Source organism: Thamnophis sirtalis, unplaced genomic scaffold, assembly GCF_051295495.1.
Source record: "Thamnophis sirtalis isolate CommonGarterSnake01/CBP01778 unplaced genomic scaffold, rThaSir2_p1.2 scaffold_1, whole genome shotgun sequence".
Taxonomy (NCBI): Eukaryota; Metazoa; Chordata; class Lepidosauria; order Squamata; family Natricidae; genus Thamnophis; species Thamnophis sirtalis.
Window position 1 is genome coordinate 75,337,340 of NW_028261381.1, and position 22,335 is coordinate 75,359,674.

Consider the following 22,335-nt stretch of genomic DNA (forward strand, 5'->3'; position numbering starts at 1 on the left):
AAGATCATTCTGAGTGGCAAAGAAATTAGCACTACAATATAAACTGAATGGAAATGGTTTGCTTGGATTCTAGTCGGAGTAGGGATATATATTTCAAATGCTCTTGTGCAATAATATGTGAAAGTCGAAAATTCATCTGTCCACATTTCAGATAGATCAGAAGAAGCAGAGGTAAAGCAAGGCACTATGAAGAATGAGATCTTGATGTATAAAAGGTAGGGACATGGTACTTCCAATTGCAGTGCTGCTGGAGTCTGATTGCTAAGTCTCCCAAAAAAACCAGCTGGTTGAAGTCAAGAGGCAATCCTGATAAAATGATCTCTGACTGCTGTACAGAGGTGGATTTGGAGATATGGAGAACAGAGGTTTCAATGGCATTTCATCGGATGGAAGGCTCTGAGACTTGATTTTAACTTTCTAATTTAGGACTTTTAGTGCAGGAACGATATATTCTCATGCTTTGGTTCTGTTTGTCGCCCACAAGGCATTTTTAATTATATAATATGTATCAGATTTTTGTGTAATATAGCCAGCTTCCATTTTGGTAAAAGTAAATATAATAAATGTTGCAAATGACCCACTCTTTCATTCAAATAAAGATGTACAGGGTATTTATCTGCCCTTTTAATGAAAATCACATGTCCTGCTCAGAATTCTCTGAAAAGGGTTTATTACATAAAATGGGCTGAATAGGAGAATGACATAATGCAAATTTTTTTTAAAAAAATCCCTTTTGAAAAGATCCTCTTCCTTGTGTAAAGTATGTAACTATCTATACCATAATCAGTCTGAAAACGAACGGTCCAAGAGATGTGCATTGCTGAGTTTACCTGACAAAGAAGGACAAGTTTTCACCTGATTTTTCAAGACTGTTTGTCATGGGAGCTTAGAAATAAAAGACACCTGCAAACTGAACAGTAACCCAAGTCAGTTTTTCCAACAATCGTGCTCACAAAAAGGCGTGTAAAAGTGCTGGTTTCTTGTTGGAGCTCAGTGATCCTTTCCCTGTTTCAAATTGTCCCTTCTCCTTTTACCCCTTTTGTGTATAGACTGGAATTTTTAGTTGCAGAGGAAGCCACAGAGGAAGCTGGAAAAACCAGTGTCACCAGCAGGATTATGATAACCTCAAATTTCACATAAGGGCAAACAAAAAAGGTGGCTTTCTCCTTCTCCTACATGTTTGAAATGCTACACTAGGACCTCTGGCAGGGGTTGGTATTCTGTCCGGCACATCTCCTCTTGTTTTAGGGCTGCCACAAATTGCCTCACCAACTTCCTCCAACTTCAAACTGCTGAAAACCAATTCTCCCCCCACCCAAAAAACAAAACAAAATTAGCATATAAATCTTTGTTTAGGCTTAATACAGTGAATGTATTATACTCAGAACACCACTTTTCCATCTCCAAATCCCCCAAAATCCCTTTCTCAAATTGTATATCAGTTTCGAGTTTTAAAAGTTTGCTTCTACACACGGAGCAACCAACATAATAAGCAGAACTCCTTAAAGTTGAAGCCAGTGCATGGGTCAATATTGCTGAACTATGGTTAAAACTTGTTAATTTTTCTGTAGGCTTAACTCCATATGAATTAGAAATCCTTCATTACGAAAAGGAAAAAGGGTTGGGGAGCAGCTACATGACTATAGTTTTTTCCCTTCATTCACTGATCACAATTAGGTACAATTCAGCCAGATTTTTTTTAAAAAAAATGTGTTTGATTCGAAAGAACAAACTGAGGATTGTTGTCTATGTAGGTAGTCAGATAATCAAGTATAAGTGCGTCAGAGAGCTCAGTCAAATTACTATACCAAATTATTATACAAAAATTGGATATGTGCTGACTCTTACATGTTGTAATGTATTCCAAAATGTAATTTTAGAACAGGGGTGTCAAACTCAAGGCTCAGGGTGCTTAGATCTGACTCGCGGGGCTGCCCTTTAAACAGTAAAGGTGCTCCCAACATGAGTGACGTCAAGCTGGCAACGCCCACCCCAGGCAACACCCACCCCAGGGACACCACCCCCCTCTGAGGTCAAACGCAACTCTGATGTAACCCTCAATGAAATTGAGTTTAACACCCCTGTTTTAGAAGGTTCCAGAAGATCCCATATAATGAACGTCTTTGTCATTGTAAAACTGGAGCTACTGAAACAAATGCTCATTACTGTCGATCCTACCACAAACCACATCACAAGCTTTTATTATGTCCTCCTTGCACTTTCCTTTTATCTCAACTATCTTTTAGCTGATCAGAGTGATGTACTGCCTTACAATGTGGCCTTATTTTGTCTAATAGCTGGCAAAATCCATCAGAATCTAGCTAGGAGCAGTTCAAATTGACTCCAATTTGACTCTATCTTCCTTTTAAACCATGTTTTCCATTATTAACCTTATTTCATTAATCTTATTCTGTTATGTTATCCTAATCTGGTCAATGACTAAAATGAAACCATTGATGTGATGAAGTCATTATCTCCTGAGGCTCTGGCCTGGCCTCATATTTTTTTTATAGTATAGTCTTATTACACTATATTACAGTATCAATAAAGTGACTTTATGGGTTCAACATAGTAAAAGAAAAATGTGTCCACCTACATAGGAGAAGTGTGTCTGAAGGCTTTTTTTATTCTTGGCTAAACTATGCAGCATTCAAACTGCTGCATGCAGCCCAGAACTGCAATTGTCTTAATGGTTTCTGGCACAAGACAAAGATGCTTTTATGTTCCAGGCATTGTAATGAATTTGTGTGTTGAATTTTTAAACATTTAGTGGGGAAAGGTTGCACAGCCTGTTGCTTTTACTATTTTATTGTCACAACTGAGTGCTCTCAGAAAAATCTAAGCAGCGTTGTATCTCATTAGAAATTCCATAGAAACGACTGGGAAATCCCAGGACTGTGGGTAACATTAGACCTCAGAAGGAAATGGCAAACTACTTTTGTATTATTGCCAAAAATCTCCTATGTGGTGTTATCCCTTAAAGATGCCAGGAGTTGAGCTTGATTCAATGAAGTCTAACTTACTTTACTTGTTGTGTTCACTTAATTGTTTTAAGATTGTATTTAATGATTTTATTTTATTATGAACTGCTCTGGTAAAACCTTCTCTTAGAATGTGGCATACCAAATATTAAACTACAGATGAAGTAAAATGATGTGACTTTAATCTGTGGAAACTAGAGCAATTTTCTAAATTCTTTAGATTTGAAGAACAGACTCGAGAAGATCACAAAGAAAAGAGTTTGAATAAATGGGATGGGACTGCTATGAAGTTAATATGTTTTGATCTGGACTGTTAATGTTATATTTTATGTGTACTGATTATGTTTTCTCAAAAGTGAAGATAAATATTGATATTGATATGTAACAGCACCCAGTCCATATTCCAAAAGCATCTTGTATAGGAAAACCTCACCATTAAATTAGCTCAGAAATGCTATCAACTAATACAAAAAGCATCTTGAGAATAAGGAAGCTATGAACATTTTGGTGGGGAAAGGAAAAAAAAGAAAATTGGCATTGTATTGTTTATAATACAAATAAATAGTAACGCGAATGAAGACACTAATGCTACATTCCAAGGCAAAAGTTCAACTTCTAAACCCATTAGATTCAATTAACGTGTGGGCACCTAACCCAATTCTCTGGGAATTTCCCAGGGCTGTAGTAATAATTGACTCTAACTGAAATTTGAGCGCATGTAAAAAGAGGTCTAATTCAACCGTTGAATATTCTGCATCCGTAAGAGAAAAATAATACAGCCTCATTCTTCCTTGAATGAGGCAGCTCTTTGGTTGATTCCTTATGCAAGTCTGTATTATCACTACTAATAACTAAGATGCTTCCTTCTGGTTTTTCCTCTTAATAAGCGTAATAGGTAATTTGCTTAGCTCCAGACTTCTTGTTCTATAACAATAGTCACCCTATGTACAAAACTATGATGAACACAATCTTAAGAATTAGAGGAAGTATTTGTAAAGTTTCTTACTAAATAAAGTGTGTTTGTTTAGTTTAGTTTGTTTCCCCAACAAATAAAATACAGTGGTATTAAATCTCAACCACCACTGAATCATTTACATGGAAAAAAATATGACGTAAGACTTTCTTATTTGCTGGAAGATAAGAAAATCAAGAGCCCCCAAATTGTGAGAAGTGCTTTCTTTTGAAAGACACTTAAAAAAAATCAATCTACAGTTATACAGGTGGCATTTAAGAGGAAATACTACAAGACACTGAATCAGCCATCTCATATCAACTTGCCAAAATGTGGTTGCACCAAAACATCTACCTTGATGTAGTGAGGAATACAGCTAATGATCTCAGTAACATGTCCCTCTTTGGTACTATAACATGATCCTCTCACTGTGAGAGGTTCCTGGGCAATGGACAGTTTTCCAATTTTTGCTTCTCTCTTCACTCTGTAGCTCCCCACACTCTAAATTATTGGGTAAGGGTCCCTATGACTTGAAGTTCTTTTAGTACATTTTCCTCTCTTTCACTTGCTACATTTTTCGCAGCTGACTGTGAGTAGAATGACATTTTCCTCAAGCTCTGATAGATATTTCGTTCATACCTCCAATAAATTTGCTGAAGAAATTGAATGCCTTCAAAAATCCAATCTGTCAGTTATTCCAGACTGCAAACTATTTATAAGATTCAATAAAGGAAATAGTGAACTGCTATAATATTAAACTTAGTCTAGTTCACAGATTCCCCAATCCTACCAGATTACTAAAATGTTGTTTTGGTTACTTAAAATGTTATCTCATACACAACATCTTGCGGTGATGTTACTCATCTGATGAAGGTTTAATAATTCTTTGATAAGAAATGAAACCATAAACATGCATGTGTGAATAAGAACAAAGAGTGGCGTTATATCATAAGTAGTTATGATTGAACCCTCTTCTCAAAAGTCACTTTAAAGTTGGTAACTATTTCCTGGAAATAGTGCAGAGATTCATTCAGTTTTTAAACAGGGATTCGGGGAAGGGTCAAGATATTATAGGCCGGTGTTTCTCAACTTTGGCAACTTGAAGATGTGTGGAGAATGACTGGGGAATTCTGGGGATTGAAGTCCAAATATCTTCAAGCTGTCAAGAAGAAACTCTGTTATAGTCCATTAGATTAGTGTCCGTTTTGGGGCAAATTGATGGAACAATATTTTCATCAACGTATTTATGTTTTTAGCGAATGTGGATGTTTAGAGAAAAAAATATGGAAGGAAATGATCCCATTGATGCAGTTTACTTGAACTTTAAAAAAGGCTGTGAGGAAGTCCTTCATCGAAGAATCCAAAGTTAAGATCTCCTTCCTTTGGGATTAGAGGGCTTTACGCTGAAGGCTATGAATGGGAAGCAAAGTATAGCAATAAACTGAGTTTCCGCAATGTGGACAAGGAAGAAGTTAAATCCTCCAAGGATCTGTGTTGGCTTTTTAATTTATTTATTAATGATTTTGATTTAGGGATAAGTAATGAGCTAGCTAAGCCTACATATGATATCAAATATACAAACACACATTTTAGTGAACCACTAGATAGCCTGTGCCACGTTAAATCATTGTTTCAGAGATATTTTCTGACATAAACAGGGAAACAGGATGCTACACGTGGGAGCAGGGGCAACTTCTGACTTTCTGCTGGCTTCCCCACTGAGTTTTTTGTGGGATACTGGTAGGGACACTCTCTCTCTCTCTCTCTCTCTCTCTCCCTCCCTCCCTCCCTCCCTCCCCTGTGTGTGTGTGTGTGTGTGTGTGTGTGTGTATAGGAAATGGTTGGTGGTTTTTGGAAGTATATGAGGGATGCTGTTCAGGTCAGAGACATTTTGGGATGATATGGGTTGGGCAAAGTGCATGGGGTGTGCAAAAGGTTCCATATGGGTCAGGGAAGACACACAGGGAATGAGTTGGTGACAGTGCATGAGGGTGTATAAGAAGTTTGGGTTGGGAATAAAATGTAGCGGGTTAACATGAATTTGGGGAGTATGTGGGAAGGAGTGAGCCAGGAAAGATATGGGGTTTGGGTTCTTTCCCCTCATTCTTCCTTTCCTTTCCTTTCCTTTCCTTTCCTTCCCTTCCCCTCCCTTCCCTTCCCTTCCCTTCCCCTCCCTTCCCTTCCCTTCCCTTCCCTTCCCCTCCCTTCCCTTCCCTTTCCTTCCCTTTCCTTCCCTTTCCCTTTTTTCTTCCCCCTCCCATTCCTTTGGAAGGACTAAAGAAAGACTTAAGAATTAAGAAAATGAAGTACTTCTACACAATGAGCATAATTCAACTCTAGAATTCAATCCCACAAGTTGTGGCAATGATCATTACCTTGAATGAAATTACAAAGGGATTAGATGAATTCATGGAGGACCACTCTATTATGGCCTATGAGACTTAGGGCAAAATTACAATGTTGCCATCACGCTGGAAAAAGCAGCATTCCAAATACCAGTTGCAGAAGAACAATGATGGCAGAATGATTGACATGGTCTTTAACCTGAACCAAGAAGGCTGTTGCATGTTATTATTTAAAATAGAAAAATTGGAAGGGGCCTGTTTGCCTACAAATTGGAATCAGAGGAAACTTTGACCAAGAGTCTTATTTCGGCAGCTTTGAGACCACAGAACTACAGAGGATTCAAAACAGATTTAGGGTAATATAAAAAATTAAAATATTTGTTAAATTAATAGGAAAAAAACCTTGCATCCTGTAAATATTTGTTTAAAAAAATTCGGTGTCCATTATTGTCCTCCTGTCCAGAACCAAATGCATGTGTTGAGATAAATCACTGGGGTTTATTTTTTAATCTCACTTTTCTTTGAGATTAGGAATAGATGAAACTGCTTAGGTGAGAGTACTAAGTATGGGAACAGTAAAATCAAACCCAGCATCAATTTCTGGATGTGTTGTTGTTCGTAGAGCTAATGGGTTCACTCTGCCATCTTTCTTTCTTTTAATTCTTCTTTAAACAAATGGGTTTCGAGATCAGCTGATCTGACATGAGAAATTTTGCTTAATGTTAAAACCATGCTTCTTCTCAATTGCACTAAACATTGACGAAGACAGCTGCCTCCCCTCCTCTAAAGGTTATTAAGCTCAGTCTAAAATGACAGAATTCTGCCTCTGTGAAAAGGAACAAAAAAAACCTTGTAATTATGCACTGTGGAAATGCATCAGGTGAACCACTAATCCCCTAGATTTTTTAAAAGGCCAGTGTAGATACCTTAGATAGCCTTATGTAAGTATACGCTAGCAAATACTGTAAAGGAAAGTCAGATGCCCTCATATATTCTGCCTCTTTTCTGTGGGCCCCTTTCCCTTCAACTTTACATTCTATAAAATGGTACAGTAGGAAACGCTCTTTTGAAACAGAGATGAGTCTCCTTCTGATGGCTTTTATCACTATGAATCCTGATAATGCCAGATTCTTAATTGTTCAAGGTGGTTCTGTGAGTAGATGAAACCCCCAAACTGATTTTTTTTTAAATTAAAAGAGATCATTCAGTCATGTGAGCCCCATCTTCATCCATCTGAAGTGATACAATTCTGATAGAGTTCAATTAGCACAGGAAGGTTAGATCTAAGAGTGTAATTCTGGAAATGAAGGGCCTACTGGAGGCTCTCCTTGCCTTTTGATTGTTCAAAACTTCTGGGAGAACTTAAGATGAATCTCTTGTATACTTCAACAAAAGAGAATAAAGGTGTTATTTTGCCAGTATGAAAGCTGAGAATGTTCTTTTTTCATAGCTGCTGGTACATGATATCCTATTTAGAACTAAATCCTATTTTTTTCAGCCCTATGCCAGCATCCAGGTAGGAGCAAACCAAAAGACTTTCGTGTTCAAATGCAGTTTATTTCTTTGAGGGAGATTTCAGTGCCACTTTCAAAATTTCTGAAGCTTTCAAGCAAGGCTTCCCTCTAACTTGGAAGAAAATGGTCATGCAAAGAGAGAATAATGGTCCTATAATTATGGTGTTTTAATAGAAAATTAACCTCTCTTCAGATGCATGGAACTAGTATACCTTATTTGGATCTACCATTATATTAATATTGCTAATCAATAAACAATGTTGGTGCCTTAATTTTCTGATAACAACAATTAATCGTATTCCATAGGTTAAATTTTAGGATTTGATGAATTCTAACTAGATCTTAAAGGGCTCAGTGGCTAAGACGCTGAGCTTGTCAATCAGAAAGGTCAGCAGTTCGGTGGTTCGAATCCCTAGTGCCACATAATGGAGTGAGCTCCTGTTACTTGTCCCAGTTTCTGCCAACCTAACAGTTCGAAAGCATATAAAAATGCAAGTACAAAAATAGGAACCATTTTGGTGGGAAGGTAACTCAATGCACCTTTGGTATTTAGTCATGCTGGCCACATGACCACAGAGATGTCTTCGGACAGCACTGGATCTTCAGCTTTGAAATGGAGATGAGCACTGCCCCCTAGAGTCAGTAACAACTATCACATATGTACAAGGGGAACCTTTACCTTTTCCTTAATTCTGTTTATGATAACTTTCACCAGAAATTAGTAACAAGAACTCAGAAGGGGGTGATAGCTTTCTCCTATGTCTTGTGGTTTGCAAGGTTTCAGAAGTGATATTACTTTGTCTTTTTTGAATTCCGGTAGGAGGTGTCCGCTAGAAAGTATGTTTGAAAAGAATTTGCTGAGCCAATTCATATTCTAGTTTTATAGACTATTCTTAAACACATTACTTTTACATTAAACATCTACCTTCTACAATTAAAAGATGCATTAAATTAAGCCTGGAATTAAATTAAGAGATGGAAGACAGTTCAGCATCCTTTTGAGAAATAAAATATGAATGGGCCATAAAAAGGGTAATTGCATGATAACTGAACCAATAAATAAATAAAAAAAATATTCTATTTCCTGAATGTTAGATTACAGATATTACAATGAAAAATTCAGGTCTGTTTACTTTCTGAAGTTAACAAACATTGTACAAACACCTGACCCCTCCTCCTCCTCCCTTCTGGTGGGATGGATTGCGCCAATGGGCATTATATAAAGAAAGGCTGTAGACTGGCTCCTGTCTTGCACTCGAAGCCACCATGGGGCCAGAGGTGACCAGCCTATTGTTGCTAGGGCTGGTACTTTGCTATGCAAGTGAAATTAAAACAGGTAAGTTGTTTAACAAATTTGCTATATAAGTGGCCAATGGGCAGCCTAAAGAGCACTCAAGGCTTGTTGTAATGCATATCAGACAGGCTTTCAAATTCTCCAATGATTATGTAGGGCTTTGAAAATAAGGAAGGTAATTGGGTGCTTGTACAAGAGAGTTTATCGAAACAATAGTCTTGTTGCATTGCATTTTTTAAGGATGCAAAGTGCACCTTCTAACTCCTTATTTAACAAAGTATCTAAGCATTTATTCTATGTAGAGTGACAGTTAATCTGGCCAGTATGATTCAGTTTCTATGAATGTGATCAATATTTGCTACACAATTTGTTAAACTAGATGCACTTTGACTGTGTTAGTGATGTAAATTCTTTTGTTTAATTTTGTTCTATCTGCTGTTATCTTGTTGAATTCTGGTCAGTGAACATAATAAATATAATATTAACAGTACTAGTAGGGAGGGTATCACTTTGATGTACTATAATGTCCATTTCAGCACTGGGATATCAATTGTGATTTATTTATTAATCTTCAAATGCTAAGGTCCTGCAAATAGAGCAAGACTTATCTAAATATCCCTACTGTTAATGAATATAACTCGAATCAGCAACTTTTTTATTTTTAATTTAAAATGTTAATTAAAAATCTTCTCTTATTTGGTATAAGTGGTAGCAATTTTGTTTTAAATGCTTCAGTATCACAGTAATCCAATTGCATTAATAACTCACATTAATAGGTAACACTCTCCTTCTGCTTCCCATAGAACAAAGATCTTGTTATGCTACAAAAACCCCCAATATTTGTGCCTCTTTTTCATTCTCTATGTGTGCATATTTCTTGAGATGATGCAATCAACAATGGTAATATAAAATGCTAACATTTCAGTCAAACATTTGATACTGGCAAGCTTTCCCCATTCCAAGACTGTTTAAATTGTTTATTTTCACTTAATTACTTAAGTGTCATTGATCTGGATTTTTTTTTGCTTCATAATGGTCTTTAATGGTTATTTGTCATCACATTTTTGTCTTTTCAGTAAGAAAATCTAACCATGGCCACTTTGTCTGCAGCACCTGGGGAAATGACCATTTCAAAACCTTTGATGGAGATTTTTACCAATTTCCTGGGGTCTGTGATTACAACTTTGCTTCAGACTGCCGAGAAAGTTATAAAGAGTTCTCTGTTCATATCCAGCGTGAGCAGAATGATCAAGGTCACCCTAATATCAAATATGTTCTTGTTACAATCAAAGATGTTGCTATTTACCTCACTCACAAGATGGTTGCAGTAGATGAGCAAATGTAAGTTCCTCTGATGTGGTTATGTTTCCAAGCATGCAGTCTTCGAATTCTGAAAATCTTTCACAAAAATTTCACTGTAGAAGCTTTAATATTGCAGAAGCTATGGCCCAAAACATTCAGAAACTACGTTGTGTAGAAACTCAAGCTCCATTTTCAAAAGAAATGTTGCTTTGAGCAAAGTTTGAAGTAAGGTTGGAATTCTTCAGACAACTTTCAAGAGAAGTACAAAATAAGTTAGAATAAGAGATGTGAAATGACTTCAAGGAGTCTATACATACACAGGTCATCACCAGTTTTCAACTAAAGGAAAATTTGGACTGAATTTAGGTAGGATTATTCAGGAAAAATATCTGAGGCAACAGAAGTTTTAGTCACTACTCCTAAGGCTTGCACACCTCTGTTACTATTAAACACTCAGCGCAGAGCCTAATAATGAAACTAGATCCTGGACTGTTGAATTTCAATGCGCTTCAATATTATTCTCAGCAATTTCATTCTCAATCCAGAGGAGAATAATATTTTTCAACTTTTCATCTGGTCACATTTCACCCAAATGCCTTCCATATTCAGTTCCCTCCTTGTTTTATAGTAGCTTCACCTTGTTGACTTTTAGAACAATTGTTAGTTAAACATCATAATGCCAACTTATAAAAATACAACTGAGACTCAGAGAGAGGTTGTACTAAAAGCTGCCAAATGAAGTTATGTCGATGTTGATCCACTGCATAGGTACTCTTTAGATCTAAACACTGGACTTCACTAGAATTCCATCTGTACCCTACAAGAAACAGCATAATGACCTTGATTTTCTCTATGCTACAAACACTCCAATCTGACAATATCTACTGATAACTTTTTCCTATACTACTAAGGGATTTTGACTTAAAATTGAACGGTCATTACTAGAGATCCAGCCAAGTTCATGCTGAATATAAAGCAGGAAGATTAGAAAGATTAGAAGTATACTACCAGGTTCCAAGTATGCTAGTTCTATGGGGGAAGGTCCCTTTTAGGCAGTAGATATACTGGTTCTATATACTGGCGTAGAAGCTTTAGTTGTTTTTCTCCTTTAGCATAGGTGAGATAAGTGATGGTAGTTTTTTTCCCTTTAATTAGCATTTTACATTCCTGACCAGATTATTGAATTTTAAACCCATGGTTGGGTAATTGGCTTAAGAAAACATATTCATTCTCTTAATGAATCTTATTATTTCTCTTTTCCTGTAATATGACCTGTTCCATTATTCTAGGGTTGACTAACATTTTACTTTGCAGCAAATCTCGCAAATGACTAGAAAACCTGTATATAAGATCCTGCTCAGCATAGCACAGGGAAAAAAACCGAATCTACACAATACTTTTCTTTTAATCTCAGAAAAGGTTAAGCACACACAAAACTTATCACAGTCTAATATTATTACTGCGGCCATTGAAGTCTTATTTATTCCAATCTGTTCTGTAGCTTTGCATTCAAGTACTTTCCTCCTGCTTTGCCCCCACTGCCTTTCAATGTCTCTCCACATGTATAGGATGCTTCCAACTAACCTATTGGTAGACTGAAAGAGAGAGAGTACAATTATTTCAGTAAACAAGGGAATGTGTCTTAAAATTTGATAGCGGTAATCATACATAGTGACCTTGCAGAAAGTTATTATTGGAATTAGCCTGACTGGAACCAATTAACATTTGGTGTCTTTTAATATCATTTTTGTAAGTGATGCAGAGGCTTAGTAGCCAAGATGCTGAGCTTATCGATCAGAAGGTCGGCAGTTTAGAGGTTCAAATCCCTAGTGCTGCATAACAGAGTGCACTCCCTGTCCCAGCTTCTACCAACCTAGCAGTTCAAAAGCATGTTAAAAATGCAAGAAAAATAGGAACCACTTTTGGTGGGAAGGTAACAACATTCTGTGTGCCTTCGGCGTTTAGTCATGCTGGCCACATGACCACGGAGACGTCTTCGGACAGCACTGGCTCTTCAGCTTTGAAATGGAGATGAGCACTGCCCCCTAAAGTCGGGAATGACTAGCACATATGTGCGAGGGAAATACATTTTTATTCCCCGTTACCAGATTTTCAGAGGTTTATGGAAGAAGTTAGTAAAAACAGTCCACTTTTCTTTAAACCAAGGTTCTTTTTCCTGTTGGCTACGCTGGCCAAATTTCTTCTAGCTTATAGAAGTATAGGTTTTACTGAAAAAGGGAACTGCTTGTAACCAACAGTATATTTTTACTTGTTGGCTTGACTGAGCTATTATGATTGCACAAATACAGAGCCAAACTCAGATACAATATGGAGTGGTGGGTGGGATCAAATCAGGCAACACTTCAAACATATTAAAATTCTGAAAAGCCAGCTGTTTGAATGTAAAATAGACCAGAGGTACAAAGTAATTCCTCACTAATTATAGAAATATGATTGACTTCTAATGCTTGAGCTGTCCATTGCAATAGAAACCAATGCATGCACTTTTCTGTCATCCTTCTCTACAGGGTAAAGACTCCTTATTATGGTTCTGGTGTCCTGATTGAGATGAACAATATATATACTAAAGTCTATGCAAAAGTGGGCCTAATTCTGATATGGAACAAAGCAGATGCTTTGATGGTATGATATCAACTTCTGGCTGATATATATCACACAGACAACTGGTAGCAATAGCACTTAGACTTATATACCAATTCACAGTGCTGTTACAGCCCTCTCTAAGCGGTTTACAGAGTCAGCATATTGCCCCCAACAATCTGGGTCCTCATTTTATTGACCTCAGAAGGCTGAGTCGACCTTGACCTTGGTGAGATTAGACCGGCCAAATTGCAGGCAGCTGGCAAGTAGCAGAAGTAGCTTGCAGTACTACACTCTAACCACTGCATCACCATGGCTCATACACTGATACTCTCTTTGTGGTTTTTTTCTAGCACCAATGATAGGTTTTAGAATAATTGTATCCCATTGGTTACCTTTGGCTAGGCGAATGCAACTTGAGCCAGCATAACTTGTAAGGGCTTTTTCATACATCAAATTATTCAGGTAAAGAGTTAGCATTATAAATATGTCCTGTTGCAAAATACCCTGTTCTGTATCAGAGAATTGCTTTAGGAAATCAGCATTTATACAGGAAGTCCTTGACTTAAGACCACAATTGAGCCCACAATTTATGTTGTTAAGTGAGAAATTTGTTAGGTGAATTATCCCCATTTTACAACTTTTCTTGCCACATTTGTTGTGAATTAAGTGAATCACTGAAATTGTTAAATTAGTAACATGGTTGTTAAGTGTATTTGGCTTCCCCATTAACATGGCTTGTCAAAATGTCACAAAAGATGATCATATGACCTTGGGACACGGCAACAGTCATAAATATGAACCAGTTGTCAAGCATTCAAATGTAAATCAGATGACCATGGAGCTGCTGCAACGGTCATACATGTGAAAATGATCATAAATTATTTTTAAGTTATCTTGTTAAGGATCTCAGCATATAAAAAAAGACATACTGTATGCTTGAGATACTGAACCACCATCATCAATCAAAATATCCTGGTTTTATTTCTTCCATGTAGATTGAGCTTGACTCTAAATTCAACAATTATACTTGTGGCCTTTGTGGAGATTATAATGGACAAAATATCTACAATGAATTTATTTCAGATGGTAAGTAGAGCAATACTACAGAAAGCATTCTACTACAAACTGGAGAACATGCTTTAAATGGAGAACTGACAGTCAAACGATTGTTTAAATCACACATGGAACACCTTATTTTTTTCCAGGAAAATTACTTTGTAAATGAGAATGTACAATGACTTATATATTCTAAATTTTAACTAAATTATAAGGTCATTAAACTAAGTTAGCAGATCTTGATTTACTATTAATATAGTAAAGATAGTAAATAGTAAATAGTATAAATATTATAGTATAGTAAATTGTACTTAATATAATATTGTCCACTGTATAATTAAATCTGTTTTTAATATAGTCAGGGGAACTCAAGGGTGGTATATTTAGAGCAATGGCATTCACTTTACCAACTGTATGTATTACTTCCACTAAATCCAAATTAAATTCTTAGGTTCATGCATTCTTCCATGAAAATAAAATGAAAAAACCCACATTCAAACAGATCCTTAAGTATATGAACACCAACAACTAGAATAAAACTGTAAAAGATTTATGGTAGAATAAGGAATTGTAGCTTCCAAGCAAAACCAGATACAAAACTAGGATGTTTTGTACCCTAGTTTACTTAATGTACAGTATATCATTTTTTTCAACATTTCTGTTGATCATCTGTCTTTCTTCCTGTTCTCAAAATACATTGTGTGGTATCCATAACACAACAGTGTGCACTCCTCTATATCTAGCTGATTTATCATATATGGATCTTTACATTTATCAGGATGCTAAGAATCATAAGCTGAGATTGTTTAAATACACCTTTATTGTTTCTAATAGGATTAAGCTACAACCCAATCACATTTGGAAACCTACAAAAAGTTAATAACCCCACAACAACATGTGAAGACCCTGATGAGACAAAGCCTATTGAACTGTGCAAGCAGCATGTAAGTTCTCAAACCCTTATGGATTCTCAGAAATAATGAGAGATCAGCCTCTAATCCTGGCTGTTTTGGCTCCAGCAGTTTTGATTGAGAGCAGTGGCCCATGTTTCTAACAGCCCCAAAACTTGAGTGCACAATTTTTGTTTACAGTTTTAATCAGTTGTTTTTTTTTATTATTGGAGGGTAATGTAAGGGAAACATCCATTCTTCTCTGCTTTCTTCCCTTTCAAGCGCGAAGAGTGTTTCACACTCCTAACTTCACCGGCATTTGCGGATTGCCAGAATCGCCTGAATCTAGAACTGTATGTTCAAGCTTGTATGCAGGACCGATGTGCTTGTCAGCATGGAAGTGACTCTTTCTGCCTCTGCAGTACCATCTCTGAATATTCACGACAGTGTTCCCACGCTGGTGGCAGTCCTCAGAATTGGAGGACCCCTCAGTTCTGCCGTAAGTAGCAAACTGGCTTAGATCATATTGATTGATTGATTGATTGAGTGAGTGAGTGACTGACTAGATTTATAAGGCTGCCTAACACAAATAGTGTGAGTCTGGGCACCATCCAAGAACAAAATGAAGTTTAAAAAATTAACAGTGTGCAGGTATACTGCAATTCCTTTATTTTATGTCAAAATAACCCTGGAGATCCTCCATCTTTCATCCTGAAGATGTTTCTCCTTAATATCCTCCATCACTGATTATTTATTTCAGTCCATTTCCAGGGTGCATCAGTGCCTTGGGAACTAAGCTGACCATAAAAAGTGTTAAAACAAAATAAGGAAAATTAAAACCCTTTGAAACACAGGAGAATTCAATCAATGTAAATTGTCAACTAACTATAGACAAAAAATAATAATACAAGACAGGCATTTGTGGCCTTATATTAACAACATTTAAAAACTTTTACAAAGGATTTCATCTATCTGGGTTTGGAGTTGGTTATCCACCCACTCACCCATCCACCCATCCATCCCTTCATCCATCTATATCCACCATGATATTTCTGAGCAAATTATTCAAAGCATAAAAAGGAATAAAATAGCAACCAAAGAAAGTAATGGCATGAGAAAGGAAAAGAAAGGAAGAGACACACGTGTATCTAGTTTATAGCAATGCATGTTGACTATACCACTCAAGAATTAAATTCTTGTAAACCAGCCTTGTTTCCATCACACTCATAAAACATTAAATTAGTTATATTTTGCTATATATAGCTCTGCCCCTTTTCCACTTTAAATACAAATTTTTCAATTCTCTGTCTTTTTACTATTTTCCATCCTTTTGTTTTGTGGTTTGATCCTCATTCATTTTCTTCATATGCCTTAATGGATTTCTTTCCTACTGGTCACTTACTTTGTATTCAACTCACATTCATTTGCTATCCTTTCATTCTTGATCCTGTCTCTTCTTGTTTTACCAGGCATGCTTAAGTCTCATTCCCACTTCATTCAATTTACTTTTATTTCTTTCCTTATTCACCTAACATACTTTCTTATAATAGGCAGAAGCATACATAGCCCATTTTGCTTCTGTCATTCTTCACAGCAGACCAGATATTACCCACAACTTTTCTGCTAGAATTTGCATATTTTATTTTGCTACTTTCCCCATCTTTAGAAAAAAAAAGCTTGCCAAGAGATATAAATTCATCACCTTGAGTGTGGGTTTTTTTGCCATTTGTGTATAACTAATAATTGGTTCCTCTATTTCTTTTTTATTTTTATTAGTTTATAATATAAAATACAAAAAAATACAAAAGAAAATAGTAAGGGAAGGATAAGGAAAGGAAAAAAATACAGGGCAAAGGGAAAAAAGGAAGAAAAGGCAATGTCTTCCGACTCTGTTTGGTGCAGTAGAATAAGATAATAGCATCAATCCTCAACTTTTTACTTTTGCATAGTAATATAAATTAGCCATTTTGATAACAAACCAGTGGTGAGATCCAGCCAGTCCGCACCTATTCGGAAGAACCGGTTGTTAACTTTCCAAGCAGTTTGAAGAACTGGTCATTAGAAGAAATCTCATTTTGTTTTCTTCCACTTTACAGGGGTAATTCTGTAAGGAAGGCAGGAAGGAAACATTCTGGTGTTGTTTCTAGCTGAATCTTTATTGCCTGCTTACAGAAACTGCCTCTCCAGTTAACCCTTATTACATTGTAATAGCTAAGACAAAGCACCCATCGGCCTGAGTGACATTGAGTTGGCCATGCCTACTCAGTCACATGACCACCGAGTCACACCCACTCAGCTGGTCATTAGGGCAGAGAACTGGTTGTTAAATTATTTGAATCCCACCACTGTAACAAACCTATCTAATTGGTCAAACCCAAAATCATATTTTTCACCTCAAGCACAAAGCTGGCATCGGACCTGGGTACCTGAGAGACCACCTCCTGACAATTACCTCCCAAAGACCGATTTGATCACACAGACTGGGACTTCTCTGGGTTCCATCTGCCAGCCAATGTCGGCTGGCGATTCCCCGGGGGAGAGCCTTCTCTGTTGCTGCTCCGGTCCTCTGGAACGAGCTCCCCGTGGAAATCCAGACCCTTACTACCCTCTAGGCATTCCCGTAAAGCTACCAAGTCCTGGCTGTTCCGGCAGGCTGGGGGCTGTTGAAGTATCCAGCCCCGCTTCAATTGTGAATGTTGTGTATTTTTAAATTGTTGTATTGTCCTATTTACCCCCCTTTCCCTGTTTTATTGTGAACCGCCCAGAGTCCTTTGGGAGCGGGCTGCATACAAAACTAATAAAACAAACAAACAAACAAAACAAAACAAACAAAGTCCAGAAGTGGTTTCCAAGTAGAAACAAAAGTAATTGTGTGTTTTTCTTTAATCAAAGCAGTCAATTTAGCCATCTCTGCTAACTCCATCAATTTTTGCAGCCATTCATCCATTGTGGGAATCAAAGTGTCCTCCCATTTTTGTGCATAAAGTAATCAGTTGCTTCCTCTATTTCTGTGGGCAAAACAATTAGCTTGATCATTCATATCTTCATTTTCAAATCCATTCTCCTCACTGTAGTCCAAGATTCACTGCAAATCATTTGGATTTACAGTCAACATGGTATAATCAGCACACAATGGTTTTAAAGAATTTAGTTCCTCATAATGCAATTCTGTTGTGTGTTTGTCCACATAGATAAATGGACATTTGTCCACTAAAAAAAAAGTATGTTTCCTAATCATTGCCTTATTCTTTTAGCGAGGTCATGTCCCAAAAATATGATTTACCTGGAAAGTGGTTCCCCCTGTATGGACTCCTGCTCTCACCCGGAGATCAGCAGGCTATGTGAAGAGCACTATATGGATGGCTGTTTTTGCCCCGAAGGTAACAATTTCAATGTATAAAAGGTTGGGTGGGAAATTCAAAATTAAATCCCTGCTCAGTTGGATGGTTGAGGCCAAGCTGATTAGTCCCTTTTCATAATTATTTGTGCTTAGTTCAATAGTAAGTGAACTATTTGTGCTCATTGTAATAACATATCAGTAAGCAGTAGTATATAGTTGTTTCACAGAGATTTAACTATGAGAAAATATATATATGAAAAAAATGTAATTTCCCTTCAAGAAATAGTGAGGTAGTAATATTAGAAATAATTTTTTTAAAAAAATTGTCAGCATTAAGCAAAAGTGATGATCTCCCTTTGGAAGAAGCATCATTATTGCCATCTATCATAAGCTCAGAAAAGGAACAGGAAAACTTTTTTTTATTATAATTGAATGCCATTTTTTTTTTTTGGGGGGGGATAATCATTCAGATACCTGATGCAGTGGACCAATTAGAGTCAAAAATGAGTGGGCCTTTTGACCCACCCCTTTTTTTCTCTTTGGATCTCTTTCTTTTTTCTTTTTCATTTTTAATCCCATTATCAGGCTAATGGGACAGTTTGTTCTTGAACATTACCTGAACTGAATGTTTGCAGAAAACATCTCAAATTAGGACCTCGTGAAATTAGACTAAGAACATTAAAAGACCTTGCAAAGCTTGTTCACTTTTGCCGTGAATCTATTACTCATACTCTCTACTCTTCAATGAAATGTAGTAATTAGCTAGGAAATTGTTCTTATATTGGTAATGTGTTCTTCAACATAATTTAATGGAATTTCCTTTTTTTTGCCCTTTAGTAGTAATTTTGGTTGTCATGCTTTATTAATAATCTCTTATTTCACTTTTACAGGCACAATATATGATGATATCACAGGGAATGGCTGTGTGTTGCTAAGCCAATGCCACTGTAAACTTCATGGAGAAATATTCGCCCCTGGTCAGAAAATTTCCAATGAGTGTGAAGAGTGGTAAGAATGCCAATAGCCCATCATTTCCCTATTAACACTTATAGTAATTTTTAGAGTAACTCAATCATTGTTATGTCAAAATGAGGACAGGATTTATATATCATGTCAATAATGACAGAGTGATCCTATTTAGATACTTTACAGAAACAGCCTGAGAATAAGGAATGCTTGTTCAAATAATAATACTGTAATTTCCTTGCATTACTCTTGGTTTTAACCCAATACCTTATATTATTTTACACTGAGTAAACATGTAAAGTCAAATTAAGAAAGTTTGCATTTATGTGGTATAAATAGCAGTAGCAATAGCAGTTAGACTTATATACCACTTCATAGGGCTTTCAGCCCTCTCTAAGCGGTTTACAGAGTCAGCATATTGCCCCCACAGTCTGGGTCCTCATTTTACCCACTCAGATGGAAGGCTGAGTCAACCCTGAGCCGGTGAGATTTGAACCGCCAAACTGCAGATAACAGTCAGCTGAAGTGGCTGCAGTACAGCACTCTAACCACTGTGACACCTTGGCTCTCACAGAAAGAAAGATAAATACCTAGGATCAGCAAATAAACCTAAAGAAAAATGAATGTATTTGTGGGAGATGATCAGGCTGAGCCCAAGAGGGGGTGGGTCAGGAGTTTCTTCATGCCCATAAAAGATCTAAGTCCTGTACACTTCGAATTTCATTGATTCTTATGTACTGCCAATTTGCTTTAATCTTAGTAATCCAGTACACTCTCTCAGTAAACTTAGAGAGTGTTAGCATTCAATAACCTGTGTTCATTTGAACCACCTTGCTTCCTGATTTCTTACAGCTGACAGCAGTGCCTCTAATTTCATCTATAACTGCAAAATCATTATCCAGGCTTTAATGCATGGCTGCCAAACTCGTGGCCCACGGACCAAATGCGTCACACTCTGGCCATGCCTACGCCTGGTTTAGCGAAGGGGCAAAATGTCACAATACATCATGTGACACCACTGTGACGACGCGAGTTTGACACCCCTGCTTTAATGGCTTCTTCAGTTTATAAAAAAAAAACAAAAGAAAAAAACAGGTGTGATTATTTTGTAGGGAAAATACAAACAGACATATGTAACCCCCCCCCCCCCCCGCAAAAAAACCTTTCAGTGGGATAGTCTAAATAGACGTATTTTCAATACAAATTCTTAATGTGTATACCCCTTTTGTCTATATGCAGCATTTGTCAATCAGGGAGATGGCGATGCGAGGAGTTACCATGTCCAGGTACCTGTGCTTTGGAGGGTGGATCCCACATAACCACTTTTGATGGGAAGAAATATACCTTCCATGGAGACTGTTACTATGTGTTGACCAAGGTGTGTGTGAAATACTTCTCTTTGGAGGTGTATCCAGTGTTTTGAACATTACAAATGTGCTTGGGGTTTTTTGTTTATGCATTTTTTATTAAGTTATAAAATATCATAAAATACAAAATACAAAAGTAAATAAAAGAACATTGAGGGGGGAGGGGAAAGGAGGGAAAAGTGAGAAAAGATAGGGGGAAAGAAAGAAAAAGAATCATTGACTTCCAACTCTCTCTGTTACAGTAGAATAAGACATTAACAACAGACCACAGGTTTTTGCTTTTCCATCATTGTATGAACAAGTCGTTTCTATGAAGATCTATCAATCTAATCTGTAAAACCCAAAGTCAAATTTTCATTCTTTTCCACATCAAGCACGAAGTTCAGAAGTGGTTTCCATGTGGAAACCAAAAGTACTTATGTTCTTTTCTTTAATCAGTTTTGCCATTTCAGCCAGCTCCATCAACTTCTGCAACCATTCTTCCATGGTAGGAATTGAAGTGTCCTTCCATTTTTGTGCATACAATAGACTACTGTCAACATATATAGTGACAAAGTTCCAATTTTTTTCTCCAGTTGTTTTTCCATTAGACCCAAAAGGAAAAGTTCTGATTTTATTTTTATGCCCATTTTCATAATTTTCTGTATTAAAATATGAATCATACTCCAAATTTCTTTTGCTTTATCACATGTCCAACATAGATGATAAAAAATTCCTTCTTTATTTTTACACTTCCAACATTCATTTGACGTACCTTTATACATCTTAGATAACTTGTCTGGTGTTAAATACCAATGATACATCATCTTATAGAAATTCTCTTTTATATTATAATTTAATGTAAATTTTAAACCCTTCATCCACATATTTTTCCATTGTTCAAGCATCACATTATATCCAAAATTCCTTGCCCACTGAATCATACAATGTTTTACATATTCATTTTCCAAATTGAATCTAAATAACATTTTATAAGTCTTAGCAATAATATGTTCATCATTATCACATAGTAAAATTTCCAATTCAAAACCATAGCACTTTTTATCCAATTTGAACCTTTCTTTCAGTTGCTGACACATGTGCTTGTTTTTATAGATACAGGAGAAGTGGATGAATTACATCATCTTTTATGTACATGGAAAGGACGCTATAATAATCAAACCTATTTAAATACCACTGAAAACAATATGCTAATTTTGAATGCTCCTTCTGCAGAAATGGCAATGCTCCCAGCCTTTTATCTCAAAAACATAGAACATCTGCAATTAAAACTTGCCATATTTTCTTTGGCTAGAAAAGAAATTTCTGATATCATTATTGTCATCATAACAGTCATTGCAACTATATTTTGATACAGAAATAACCAAGTGGTTTACCAAATTGGAATAACTGGAATAAAATACATATCAAACACAAACATTTAAAAAATTAAATCACTTCTATAGAACAATATAAAGCAATCACCAAAAGATATTTGGCACAACTCCAAAGGCCAACTGAAGAAATCTATAGAATAAATCAATGAGCATTCAAAATTAACATAACTTTTTCAGTGGTATTTAAATGGGTTTAATGATTATAGGGTCCTTTGGTTTATAAAGCAAATGATGTAATTCATCCACTTCTCCCATAGCTATAAAAACAAGGACATTTAGTTAGGGACAGTTTTATCTTTTTAATGGTCAAACAAATAGAGTTCTAGCCCATGTTCAATCTATTTCTGC

General features: G+C 36.5%; 1 protein-coding gene across 1 annotated transcript in view; it reads left to right on the forward strand.

Moving 5' to 3' along the window:
• Positions 1-9,046: 9,046 nt before the first annotated feature.
• The window catches only part of MUC2 (mucin 2, oligomeric mucus/gel-forming), a 77,251-nt gene continuing 63,962 nt past the window's right edge, over positions 9,047-22,335 (forward strand). Inside the window, exons 1-9 of the mRNA XM_087704116.1 lie at positions 9,047-9,128; positions 10,163-10,427; positions 12,917-13,031; positions 13,988-14,078; positions 14,883-14,992; positions 15,221-15,437; positions 18,193-18,318; positions 19,169-19,286; positions 20,484-20,622. Of these exons, the coding sequence (XP_087560242.1) occupies positions 9,059-9,128; positions 10,163-10,427; positions 12,917-13,031; positions 13,988-14,078; positions 14,883-14,992; positions 15,221-15,437; positions 18,193-18,318; positions 19,169-19,286; positions 20,484-20,622 (1,251 nt within the window). The 5' untranslated portion in view covers positions 9,047-9,058. The remainder of the gene's footprint in view (positions 9,129-10,162; positions 10,428-12,916; positions 13,032-13,987; positions 14,079-14,882; positions 14,993-15,220; positions 15,438-18,192; positions 18,319-19,168; positions 19,287-20,483; positions 20,623-22,335) is intronic.